At 46.9% G+C, this 13721-nt stretch overlaps 1 protein-coding gene across 4 annotated transcripts in view; it reads right to left on the reverse strand.

The window, feature by feature from the left end:
• LOC129838311 (probable helicase with zinc finger domain) overlaps window positions 1-13721 on the reverse strand; it is a 56298-nt gene continuing 42577 nt past the window's right edge. For 3 of the 4 annotated variants that reach the window (XM_055905239.1, XM_055905221.1, XM_055905229.1), the window contains exons 24-31: window positions 12972-13159; window positions 10899-11121; window positions 10690-10772; window positions 9528-10017; window positions 4998-5217; window positions 4225-4822; window positions 1571-1880; window positions 1-1039 (exon numbers count right to left, since the gene is read on the reverse strand). In XM_055905239.1, the coding sequence (XP_055761214.1) occupies window positions 666-1039; window positions 1571-1880; window positions 4225-4822; window positions 4998-5217; window positions 9528-10017; window positions 10690-10772; window positions 10899-11121; window positions 12972-13159 (2486 nt within the window). In that variant the 3' untranslated portion in view covers window positions 1-665. The remainder of the gene's footprint in view (window positions 1040-1570; window positions 1881-4224; window positions 4823-4997; window positions 5218-9527; window positions 10018-10689; window positions 10773-10898; window positions 11122-12971; window positions 13160-13721) is intronic. The other variant, XM_055905249.1, reaches the window with a different exon arrangement.

Genomic DNA, 13721 nt, shown 5'->3' on the forward strand with positions numbered 1-13721 from the left:
TGGCATACAACTCAGTTATTTATTTTCTTTATATGTACAGATTAGAGGAAAATGTATCTACTTCTATACAATGTTCCATATATTTTATATGAAATTAGTTGACGACTTAGCTTTTTCCCTGTTAACACAACTATGATGAAAATCAAGACATAGAAAGTCCACTCAATTTTTAAAAACGGACAAAAAAAAGTGGCCAACAAAACCAACTTCAACAAGGGAAAACAGACAGGCAGCCAAGTGGTCAACCAAATGTTGTGTTTTTAAAATCATTTTAGTTTATTTTTCTACTTTTTTTTTTTTTTTTTGCATTACGTACATATATAAGTGTACATAATATAAGCATATATTCATATATACATAATGTGCATGTATATATACCAGTAATGCATCCATTATATATACTTATGTTTTACATATTTTTTTAAATTTTTATGTCAGATATGTGAAACAGAAGAAAGATTTGACTGTTACAAATAAAAGTTTAAAACATAACAAAAATGCGGAAACAAAAACGATGAATAGAAACGATTTGTAAAAGCACGTGTACCGTTTTTTTTTTGTCTTTTTCACAAAAGTTTTGCAATTATTATCTTTTTTTTCTTTCTTTATATTTTACATGTTTTTTTATTTATAATTTTCTAGGGGCGATTTCTCAGGGATGAAACTCATTTAAAATAGGAATAGTATCCGTTGCTACCATTTGAACTTCCTATGCTCAGCTCTTGGAGTAGGGAAAGTGGGTCGCTGTGCTTTTTGACCTGTTCGGGACGAGCTCTGGGTTTGGGTGGGGCGCGGAGGGCACTGGCGTAGGACATGGTGGGGGGTTTGCCAGGGTTTTGGGGGCCCCCGGGGCCTTGGACGGGCTCTGGGGGGGCCTGCTGCTGCTGCTGCTGTGGCTGTTGCTTGCTGTTGGGCATGAGAGGGGGGAATTGTCCGAGGTGCTGGAGGGAGTGGGCGGGAGGCTGGGCCGCAGCTACTGCTGCTGCCGCTTCAGCCTTCATCTGCTCCTCTGCTGCCTGCCGCAGGGCCTTGGAAGCTACTGGAGAGGGAGGAGGAAGAAGGATGAGGTGGAGGGGAAAGACGAGAGGCAGCAGAGCAAGAGGGGAAAGAGTAGGAAGAAGGGAAAGAGGAGAAATTAGGGATGAAGAGATTACTTTCAACTTCCAAAATATACAATACATTGGGGGTTACTTGTCAATGTCAGGAGAACAAATGGTCACTTAGGAAGGAAAATGACATTTGCTTCTGTTACGCTTGCATTGTTGGAATCATTGACAATGACAGCCACATGACAGGCATTTCAGCATGAGGATTCATCAACTAACAAGCTAACAGCCTTCAAATTGTATTCACTAGGTCAAACCCTAATGACAACCGTCAGAAAGTGAACACCCGACTGGCTCTCACCTGTCACAACTCTGCCACTGCTAGAGTTATCACTGCCAAGTACAATGAGTGCAGTAGGTTACACTTGATCTGCACTGTACCTCGTTCAGGTACATAGTCAATAGAATGCTGAATAATTAGCATAACAGTTTAAAAAGTAATTTGTGGTTCTTCTGACACATACCTAGGAGGTCCCGGTGTTGAATTAGTGTGCTGGCTCCGTTGCATGGAATGTTCTGGAACGGGCCAGGGCCACCTCCGTTGCCGGGCCACAGCTCAGGCAGGGGGTAGCCGTAGGGGGCGTGGGGGTGTTGGTGGGTGTGTTGGTGGGGGTGAGGGTGTTGGTGTGTGTGGGGGTGCTCCTGGGGGTCTGGCGGGCAGGTCTGTGGCTGCTGCTGGGCCAAGGCGGCGGCGTTGGCGGGGGATCCCTCGTCTGGATAGCTGGAGGAGATCCGCCGCTGGTAGAGGGGCCGCCCGGGACCCCTGGGTTCATACTGAGAGAAGGAGAAAGAAAATAACAGAGACAGGTGGGACACAGAAAAGAGGCAAGAAAAAAAAAGAAAAAAAAAAGACAATATAGGTCAATCACAACGTTCTCATTTCACTTATACAACACAACAACACATTCATTCTTCTGCCAGAGTGCCCATTACAGTTCCCATAAGCTGGGAACATGCAGGGAATCATGATTAAAATCCTGGAAAACTCATGGGAATACCAATAAGACGTGATAAGAGCCACGTGAGGGGACAGGCGGAGCATTCCGAAGAGCATTCGAGTACCTCCCGGGTGGCGCAGTGGTCTAGGGCACTGCATCGCAGTGCTAGCTGCGCCACCAGAGTCTCTGGGTTCGCGCCCAGGCTGGGCTGGGTTCGCGCCCAGGCTCTGTCGCAGCTGGCCGCAACCGGGAGGTCCGTGGGGCGACGCACAATTGGCATAGCGTCGTCCGGATTAGGGAGGGTTTGGCCGGTAGGGATATCCTTGTCTCAGTATGTAAAATGTAATAAAATGTATGCACTCTACTGTAAGTCGCTCTGGATAAGAGCGTCTGCTAAATGACTAAAATGTAAAATGAGAAAAACACCCGTTTGAAATTGGACTATGGTATGAAAACAGAACAGCCCTCGGACCAGAACACCATCCAAAGGTGTTGAGGACTGTGGTGAGCTTAGCCTTTGGGGAGTGACAGTGTTATACTCATCACCCTGTGAGAGACCCTTTCTTCTCTGGAAATGTTGGTTGCATTGCAGGGTGGGGGGGGGTCGTAGGCCAATTTTTTTTTTTACTGAAATGGTCAGATTTTCCAAAAGGACTGATTCTGGGTTAAGCGTGCGGGTGTTAAGAAGCGCGGCTTGGCGGGTCATGTTTCAGGGGGACACATGACTCGACATTCTCCTCTCCCAAGCCTGTTGGAGAGTTGCAGCGATGACAATATAGTAATTGGATATCACGAAATTGGAGAGAAAGGTAAAATGGTGGTAAAATATATATATTTTTAGATTAGCAATAAAACTGCACATTTCTCTTCCCCATGTGTAGAATTGCTAGAAGTTAGCCATTTCCCCCCCCAAAAACGTATTTGTTTTAGGTGGAGGGGTGAGACTTGACTAGTGCAGTATTGAAACTTGACTAGGTGAGGGGTGAGGTGTTGTGCTGTCTCTCCAGGTCTGACTAGCCACCGCACTGCGTTTCCTGCTCAGGCAGGTTTGACTGCCACAGCGGCGCAAAGAGCTAAATAACCTTTAGAACGATGTTGCACCTGAACAAATTATCGAAAATATGTTTGGTAAAAATACTATGTAAATTTGGTATATTCACACACACACACGTATATTTTTGGCCAGCGGGGTCAATGACTTTACCGTGGCGCAGCGCCAGAGCTAAATGAATGCAGCGAAAACACTGGAGAGTCCTAACACTTCAACTGGATACACAGTGGGCGAATATCCGGTCGGAAAAGGATATTGGCATCCGAAAAGAGCAATGTCTTCCAATAAAGTTAATTGCCTGTTAAAATCGAATAAAGGAAAATGCCACGAGGTCGACTAGGCTGCCACGTTATCGAACAGGCTAGACGATAACACATACGTAGGATGGAGAGGGCTGCTTATTCACTCTGTGGTCTGACCCAGCTGGGTAGGACCAAATGTCTTGGTCGTGTTCATTAGGGACCGCAACGGAAAATGTTTTCAAACATTTTGCACTGGGAAACAAAAATGAGTGTTGGACAAGTCTATGTAGTCCCTGCCCGTTTGGTGCCTAATGAACCACCAGGCACACACACACACACACACACACTGTAGCTCTCCAGGACAAGGGTTGCCCAAACCCTGGACCACACCTTCACCCACAGAAATCCTTAATGCTATGCCCTAGCATCTCCTATCCTCAGTCACCTGGCTTTAACGTTCTACTCCGACAAAGTTACCAACGTTGAGGCAACGGCTAGGAGATTATTTCCCCAGTGTTCGGGCCCCCCGGAGAGCTTCTGAGCAACATGCTGCGCTTTAACTGATACATGTCTCCTTTTCTCACAGTCATTTTTAGGTCAGAAAAACTCATTACAGAGAGTGAGAAAGTCACAGCTTCCATTTCCTGTGATGTTATGGTGAGACATTTTTTCTCTCCAAACATTTGTATTAAAATCTTGAAATATATTTGCATGCACCCGTCCGTGCTAAAACGTAGCATTGGAAGTGAGGCGAAAAGACAGTATAATGTAGCACAAAACTGTGACAGACAGGGCATACTAGAAACAGTGACAGATGGGGCCATACTAGTACAATAGTCACGGCAACTCTATTCTTCACACACACATGGATAGAGCATGGTCCTTACCTCTTCTACATTGTGAAGGGCGGTGGCACCTGTTGTTCTGGGGGAGAGAGGGTGGTAGGGCTCCTGGCCTGGGCCTTGACCCTGCTGCTGCTGCTGTTGTTGGTGCTGCTGCTGCTGGTGGTGGAGCTGCATGAGGTGGACCTGCTCCTGTCTACTGGGGTGGGCCATGACGGGCAGCCCATAGGGAAAGCCCTGGCCCTGGGCCAGCATGTGGTTCTGGGCCACGCCAGCTCCGCCGTGAGGCCACTGGGCCTCCTGGAGGAGGTACTTGACCTGCGGGGGCGGGGTTGTGGAGTGGCCCAGCTGGTGGGGGTAGGCGTTGGGGTTGTAGAGCTGGTTCCCCGGGTGCTGCTGGAGACCCGGGTTATTGAGGAGCTCCAGCTCGTGGCTGGTGGGGTCTCGGCCGGGATAGGGGCCAGGGGGGAAGGGTCCGGTGTGGTTGGAGGTTACGGACGAGGGGGAGGAGGGGTCTCCCGGAGAGCGGGACTGGACCTGGCGGTACTGGAGCAGGCGGGACTGGGGAGGGGGCTGCATCTCAACCGGGTCCCTGGGATCGGGCTGATCCTGGGGGGGCATCTCTCTCAGGAGGCCTGGGAACCTACGGAGGAGAGAAGACGGATATATACCCTTAATATTCAAAGGCAGTCAAGTCAGTAGAAAGAGAGGGTGTGAGCGGTAGAGCGAGAGGGAAAAGAGCCCGAGATCGAAAGAGCGCGAGGAAGAGAGAAAGAGAACAAGACAAAGGGAAAGCCAGTCTCGGCCCTGAAGGTTACCTAGTGAAAGGCGGTCCGCCAGCCTCGTCCTCCATGCCGGCGCTCATTCTCCAGTTGGCCCGTGCCAGCAGCTGAGGGGGGAAGCGGGCTAGGCCGGGCTGGGCTAGATGGGCCAGCTGCTGGGGCAGAGGGAAGGCCACACCGCCCTGGAGGAAGGGCCCGGGCTCACCCCACTGGCCCAGCCGTGCCTGCTGGCTCAGGGCCTCCAGAGTTAGGGGGTCTGTTGTAGGGAAAGAGGGAGCGAGATTGTTAGATTATGGTTTGATATAAAAAAAAATATGTATAAAAAAATAAATATTATTTTAATCTCACATCATATGATGCAAAAAACATCATTCTGCGACACTTGCTGTATTTTGAAAGTTCTATATATTGAAAGTGTAATTGCTGACATGAAAAAATGTTGGGAGTATATCAACAGTGGACTAACAAATACCAAAAGATAGTTTGAGTGGTATTTTCTCTCAAGTGTTTGCCTAGGTAGTAGAAGCATTGGAAGACTAGGAGTCATCACCAGATTGCTTAAACCTAGGCATGTCCGAGTAGTCTTTAGATATGAAAATATCAAAGTTGTAGTGACAAGGGGTTGTTTCTGGACCCGGACAAAGTCTCAAATTAAAAACAAGCCATAGCCTACGGTCGCTACCTCACAGCCCAACCAAGGTGTGAAACCAAGAGCAAACTGGAACTACAAGAGATGTTCAGACAGAATCATTTCAATAAAAGGTGTTTAATTATTCAAATCATATGTCTGCATAATTAAACCCAGATGAATGCTGTTGTGTCACGTGTTAGGTTTTATAAAAAAAAAAAAACCTTTTATTAAACTTCCCCTTCCCCTCAGAGAACAGATTATATATTTAGTGAAAGCTTAAGGTTGACAGTGTAATGTTATCCTTTTCTGGGTGAAAAAGAACCTGGAAGTTTGCCTAAGGTCGGTACTGAAATCCAGCCACTCGAAAGGGAAAATAGTTGTTTTCAGAAAGCCATTTCAAATAAAGAATTTCAGTCAAACACTATTTTCTCTGGATTAACCATGACTTGAACCATTCAAAGTTCAAAAACGTTGTTTCCCTATAGCCAATTACCTGACCTTTTGTGTAATTATGTGAAAGTGATACCAGCATCAACTATAAAACAAAAAAAGTGAGGGGCTAAACTGATTACTGGATCTCCCACAACAACAGGAGGCACTCACCGAAGTGCCCACAACCATCGGTTTAGTCTCACGTGCCCTCAGACTGTTGCATGTCAAAGATACAGACCACACCCCCACTACTACTACCACCACCACCTCTCAGGGATTCTGAAGAAAAGCAAATTGAAGAGTTGACCAATTATAACCTTGTGTGTCCCACAGCCTCTCGGGGCCAAGGCATAAAAATACAGACTAGGAAGAGATTGCAGAGATGCAGCAAAAGCTATACATGTATACTGTAAATAGATCAACAGGAGATGCACACAGCTACAACACAGCAGTGAAATAACTCCAGGTCTTCATTCCACTGGACAAGTCATCTCACCAACATCTCGTCCCATTGGAAAAAGGCGCTTCCTTCTTTGTGCGCAGGCCTTTATTTGTCACTGAATGACAAGAAACGTTTCTGGGCAAGACATTTATTTCCTTGGACAGACTATAGTTTGACCATCAACACACTTTAATCGAACCAGTGTCTACTTCACAAAAAAAGACGAGGCTACTCAGTGTTCAGTATGGACTATTTGCAGCATGGATGGTTGGTTCCTGAGGTTGGTTGAGTAACACATTCTCTATGAGAAGACTTGCCTATTGGGAGTTCATTCACCCCAACTGCCCATATGGCAACCTCAGTGCCACGTGCTGGGATGTATGTGTCCTCAACCTCTCCACCATTCTGTCAAACTACCATGTCCTCTGTCTTGAGATAAGAGAAGAATCTGTCCTGCTGTCTGGCGCTCTGCCTGGATTTGACAGCCTCAAGAGCCTTTACATACAGGGTTGTCCAGGGCAAAGAAACTCTCTCTGTACTGCAGTAAGTGTTACAATTCATCACTTCTATCCAACATCTTTACTGACCTGACTAACCTGGAGGATCTGTCAATGAATAACTATAGGCTTTGGGTGATGGCACCAGACACATTGGGGGGGGGGGGGGGGGGGGGGGGTGGATTCCTCTTCTGAAGAAACTCAGTCAACACCTGTACACAGGAGGTCGCTGATTTGTTTTGTAGGATTGTCAATATGTCCCAGTCATTGACGAGCCTGGACTTTACATCAGACGAGATAGTCATTTTGAGACACCAGAACTGCTGTGAAACAAAAAAAGAGCTGTTCTTGAGCTTCCTTCTATCGTCTTCAAGAGGTGTTTCTTACATCCCATAATGCACGTCGTTTAGAAAAAGGAGCATTCAAATGCTTTGAAAACATCTCGTCTCGGTCTTTGCCCGCTATCGATGAGGTACAGAAACAGCTTCTGCAGTCTGGTATCAACGGATTAGGTTATTTTCCCTTTGATGAGGAAAAGCATTTCCTTCGAGTCCGTTTGTGAGACTGTATTCAAACTCTCAATCACACAACTTGAATTAGATCACTGTAAATTCAGGAACTACACCACATTTACAGTCAAAAACTGCTTGGGTAAAAAGACGATCATTCTTGTTGGCTTTGGATTTCATGTCAGCATAAACTTGAGCTTGATACATTATCTGAAGAATGTCACCAAGAGGACTTTCCCTTTTTGACAAAGCTGAGCTTGGTGTTCTTTGTGACACTCAAAAGGGCCCCGTCACCTGGCTGAAGGCACTCTCTGAAATGGCTCAACATACCAAACATCTCAGAGCAGTTCTGTTGTTTCACACATTTGGAGCAGCTGGATTTAACAATCAATCAAATCACCACTATTGTCGACTTTACATTTAATGGACATAGACAATTGAGGTTCCTAGACCTAAGTAGTAACAATATCTCACAGATTACCAAGCACGCTTTCTACGGCCTGCGAAGCTTGGAGACCATAACAATGGAAAATAACCCAGTTGTTCACGTCAAAGCTCATGCATTAATCCACCTTACTTCCCTAAAGAGTATAGATTCAGGAAACTTTCTCCCTTTCTCCCAACCAGTGAGTCAGAGAATAGTGTGAATCTTCCCTCAGGGGTTGATACACATGACAATTTTCTCAACCTGACCATTATCATTGGCAGCGACCCCAAAAGCAGGCTTGGCCCTTCGACTCCGTGTCCCAACCGTGTCCTTCAAAGACTGCTGGAGGCCGTTCATCCAGTCTGTCGTCAGCCTCGCGGCCAAGACAGAGCGCCTCCTGTGTGGGTCTCACTTCGCCACAAAGTACTTCCCCTCCCTGCAGGAGTTTGACTTCCAGTCAAAGCTCTATGCCAAGTTTACAGACATGACTGACCTGAACAGGCTTGTGCAGTTGAGGTATCTGAAGCTGGAAGAACTGGACCTTTACCTGCAGCCAGGGCTGGCCATGTTCCACAACCTGACCAGGCTGGAGAGCCTGAACCTTAACGAATGTGGAATCCTAAGTCTAGAGGAGGACCTGAGCAGAAACCTGCACTCCCTCAGGCAGCGCGAATCGATGAGGAGTTCATGGCGATGGAAAGCGTCCCAGAACCCCTGACCAGTCTGAGGTACACGCTATTTGCGGATCCTCACCTGTGCTGCAGCTGTGACAATAATTGGCTAATCACCTGGGCCCAGAGACAAAAACAAGTGCAGGTTATCTTGTTTCAGGCCGGAGAAGTGGAGCTGACATGCAAAAATGCTAACGGTATCCAGAACTTGGAGGCCAACTGTACCCTGGACCTGGGATTTGTCCTGTTCCTCTGCACCTCCCTGGCCCTGCTACTCTTCATGCTGGTGGTTCTGCTCCATCAGCTGGCCCTCTTCCACATTGTCCGAGGCTGGCTGGGGGAAGGATTGCGGAAGCGCAACCCCAGGTACCGCTATGATGCCTTTGTGTCGTACAGCAGAAAAGACAAGTGCTGGGTGGTGGAACAGCTGCTGCCCAACCTGGAACAGAGGCGGCCTCTCTTCCTACGTCTCTGTCTGCACAGCAGGGACTTCCAGCTAGGGAAGGACATCGTGGACAACATCACAGCGAGCCTCTACGCCAGCCACCACATCCAGCGCAGTAACGGATGCTTGCTCGAGCTGAGACTGGCCACTCTCCGTATGCTGGTGGAGCACAGGGACTTCCTCATCCTGGTATCCTGGAGGACATCCCATATAGGCAGATGTCTGCCCACCACCGTCTAGCCAGAATGGTCAAGACCTACCTGGACGGGCCCCGTCACACAGCCTGCCTTCTGGGACCATCTTTGGACCAAACTGGCCACTCCTGAACCACAGCCCAGACTAACGCGGCACACATTTACACCTGTTATACCTACCTGTATCACAACAAGATTATTCAACATTTACATATTCTTGTTTGCTATTTTGTTGTTATGGTTTGAATAAACGTCCCGGTTCGAGGTGACAAAGAAAAAGTAGCACTCGTAGAATTTGAACTCTATGGTAGAACTCACCCATCCCATCTCCCAGGCCTCCTTCTTGGTTCTCCTCCCCGAAGCTGTTAACTCGGCTGGGCTGCGACAGGGCCGGGTGGTGCCCCACCTGGTGGCCCATCTGGGACCTGATGGAATTCCCCATCTCCTCCGGCCCCTCCTCCTCAGTCTCCGGCACACCTCTGTGGGAGGCCATGGCCCCACCAAAGAAGGAGGGGTTGTGGCCGCCGCTGGCGTAGGCCGGGGATAGCTGGGCCGAGTGATGCTGGTTAGGCGGGCCCCCACCTGGGTGCTGGGTCGGCACCCTAAAGGGGAGCCTGGACACGCCGGGGTACTGTGGGGGGAAAGCCCGACCCACGGGATGGGGGGCAAAGGCCGGGTTGGGGGGCGCCAGGTGGTAGTTGAGTGGTCTTTGGCTTGAGTTGTCCTTGCGGTGAAGCATGGCATTGGGGAAGCCCAGTCCGTCCGTCTGAGAGTCCAGACCCCGGCCACCGCCCGGATCACACTCTCCCTGGAACAGTTGAAAACAAAGTGTGAGCAGGGCTACAATCAACTTGCTCATTTAGCCATACAGCAATTCTACAGAATGAATTAAACTATATTAACTTATGTATTCATTTATACATGTATCAATTCTAAATAGTTTATTAACTATAAATGGGTTGGCTGACAACGTCAAGAAAACGATGCTTCATTCGGGCAGAAGTCTGTGTATTGTTGTGATTCTGGCCAGATGGATAGAAACGACGACAAGAAACTGCCAGGTGGGGAATCGCAGGTGGCTCGTTTCAGCCAGTTTTATCTTGTTCTTGATACCATGTGTTGTTTTGTGTTTTGACTGATGTCACATTTATGCTAATATGGCTAAAATTCACTAACCAACAATTGGAACAATGTATTTGAGAGAAAACAAGAGCTGATTATTGAAAACATAAATACATTTGCACAAACATTGGAGCCTAAATATAGTTTACATGTTGCTAAACAACCAACCGCTCTATATCAATACTTATCTCTGTAAATACGTGTGAGCAAAGCAAAACTCATTTTTGAAATCATGTATTATTTGAATTATTGCAAAATAGAGGCTTTAATGGAGACTTGTAAAAGTCATTTTTCTCATTGTGATAAAGCACCAACTAAGCCCACAGCGTGACTACAGAGCGAGTCAACAACAACGTACCTGCTTGTCCTTCATCTCCGAGGTCTTCCTCTCTGGTGTCTGCAGCCGACTCTGCTCGGACTTTGCACACCCGTCCATTTTACCTGAGGGGGGGGGTGTTCAAAAACGCAGGCACTTTTTCAGCTTCTGTGCTGTGTTTGAGTTACTGTGCTAAGATACAGTTTTTACCAATTTCCACATTAAAGCACTTCAACTTATTTGCTACACACCGTTTCTGACGGAATCAGCCTGAAGCTCCTTGTCGGGACTGGTCTGCTGGCCCATGCCCAAGGGGGAGGGGTGTGTGACTCCGCTGTAGGGGATGGGCGAGCCCCGGTTCTGGGCCTGCAGCAGGTTCAGATTGTAGGCCATGGCCGCCTGGTGGCTCATGATGCGTGGGTCCATGGCGAAGCGGTTCTGATAGCCGGGCCACGGCAACTGGATGGGGACAGACTGGACATCACATCAATACGAGTCAATATAAATCAATCCACGCAATACGCCTAGGCAGAGCAGACGGGGTCGACAGGAAACAGGCCAGCTAATTCCAGTGGTGCTCTATCGAGGTTCATTCTAAAATGTTGACTACAGTGCATTCTCCCTGTTAAATAAATTATTAAAATATCGCTAGAACCAAATAAGTGCAAGTCTAGGTAACCGATCATTCCTAAAGAGTGATCTAGGTACCTAGGTCAATATATGAAATGATCCCTTTTCCCCCCATGGACATCCTAGTAAAATGCATTAAGACTTTCACAACTGACATGTAAATACATATGCAGGAGATACTGTGTTGAAGAGTGAATGCAGTTTGCCTTGACGCGTCGAGCTGAACTACAATGCTAGATATTTAAGCAATAAGGAACCTCCTGGCGGTTTGTGGCCAATATAAGGCTGTTCCAATGCACGACGCAACGCAGAGTGCCTGGACACAGCCCTTAGCCGTGGTATATTGGCCATATACCACAAACCCCCAGGAGGTGCCTTATTGCTATTATAAGCTGGTTTATATGCCACAACCCCCCCCCCCCTCCCCTTTGTGCAGACAGTCTATGTGAAAAGCACAGTGGCTGATGCAGGTCGGGGGAAACAGACAGTGTTAAAATATGAATCTGTTTCTGTGAGGGAGACCAGTTCGATGTTGGATTGGTATCTACCACCTGTTAGACCGGCTGGTGAGTGAAACATATCCCTTTATTGAAGTGGATGCAAATTGATTGACAACAGTGAGCAGAAATACAATGAGCATTTTGAAAAAGGCCATTGTGAACAAAGCACATCCATCCATATTTCCCCCCTGCTAAAAGAAGAGGCATTGGTATGCAAAGGAAGGAAGGCTCTCCGATTGTTTGCATGGTGCATATAATAAACTAACTCCTATATAAAATGTATTTTCATCCCCAAAAAAGTATGCCCAAAAAATCCTTGTCAAATATAAAGAAAAAGGCCCTGAAAACAGTAAAATTATCTTTTGCTTCCCAAAATGATGAAACAGAAAAAAGGATGCCATGTATCTAATGAGAACATCATTTTAAACAGTCTTCCCCTCCGTGTGTCGACACTTAGCTATTTGCCGTTGCAAATCATCCTCCTGATTAAAAAAAAAAACACTCATTTTATCAGCCCTGTGCCATGATGGTTTAATGGGAAAATAAACAGCCTAGGTTGGGTTAGATGGAGAGTTGACTTTCTTTCCATTAGTGAACGAGGAATAACGAGCGTGAAATCTCACCCCGCGGGCCGAGCCGAAAATGTTCAGACTAACAGAAGTCCTTATTCTCAATTAACGTGTTGTTCTCGGTCTCGTTGTCAGACGAGGAGGAGACGGAGGGCCCAAACACAAAAGGAACATTTTGTAATCAAGCTTATGGGGATTTTGGCACTCTATTAGCAATTGTTACGCGCTGCTGAGTTTTCGTTAACACCTCGGCATAACACCACAGCCCGACTGACAAGTCTGAATTAAATGCAGTATTGCATTAAGGGGTCCGTGTTTTTTCCTCGACTGATTCATCATGTTACAACCCCCCCCAAAAAAATCTTGTCTTCCTTGAAACTCAAATAAACAGCGCATTTAGACCAAGAACGAACACCAACTCAAAGATTTGTGTAAGTCAGTGTGTGTGTGCTAGCATAAGAGTGTACGGTACGCTGTATGCTCTTGCACACATTGTTAAAACCCCTTCCAACTCCGACTCACAGTAATACACTTACAAAAATGCATTAATTCAAACCAAAACCCACACATGTTGAGTCTTTCCTCAACAATAAACAACTACAATTCCCAGTAGCAGTATACTTACAGGCAATGGCATGGACATGACCATGTTGCCTCCGTAGACGGCGGGCACGTAGAGGATGCTGGCACCCGTGTGGGGGTCTATCCTCTGCACGGGACTGGGGGACTTGCCCATGCCGCCAGGTGTGCCCCCTAAGGGCGGCGTGAACGCCCGGATGGGGTTGCCCATCAACACCGCAGGGTTGGGTTGAACTGGAGAGGGTGGGGGGGATTAGGAGAAGAATAAAATAAAAGTTAATATCTACTAATAAATGTGCAACTCTTAGAAGTAGAAGAGAATAGTAGAATAAAATATAAGTTTATATCTGCTAATGATTTGCTACTCCTAAGTGATATTCGTTACAGCAGTGGCTAGTGTTGTTGCTAATCCTGAAGGATTTTATTATCTAGACCAAATCACTGCTTTGGTCTGTGTTATTTGTGCCTATGCAGACCAAGCTAATTTCCCCATGAGATAATAAGTTATTGTATTTTGAAACAATTGGTACTTAAGATGTCTTAACTTAATACTGTATTGTAATCTTTTTCACAACAACAATTGCACCATGTTGGTCTTCAAGTGTCGACCAAGTGTAGATCTAACTAGAAAGATAATTCCTTGATCCCCAGTCAGGGATAAAGAACAGTTAACCGTATAGAAACTGCCCCCGTAGCCTTGGGCCTAAAGTTCTGCAGTTGATGTAGGGGTGGGTGATGGGGGACAGGATGGTGACGGGGGGGGGCTCAGTTCTGTTGCATGATGATAATCATGCCG

The sequence above is a fragment of the Salvelinus fontinalis genome, chromosome 3 (assembly GCF_029448725.1).
Source record: "Salvelinus fontinalis isolate EN_2023a chromosome 3, ASM2944872v1, whole genome shotgun sequence".
NCBI lineage: Eukaryota > Metazoa > Chordata > Actinopteri > Salmoniformes > Salmonidae > Salvelinus > Salvelinus fontinalis.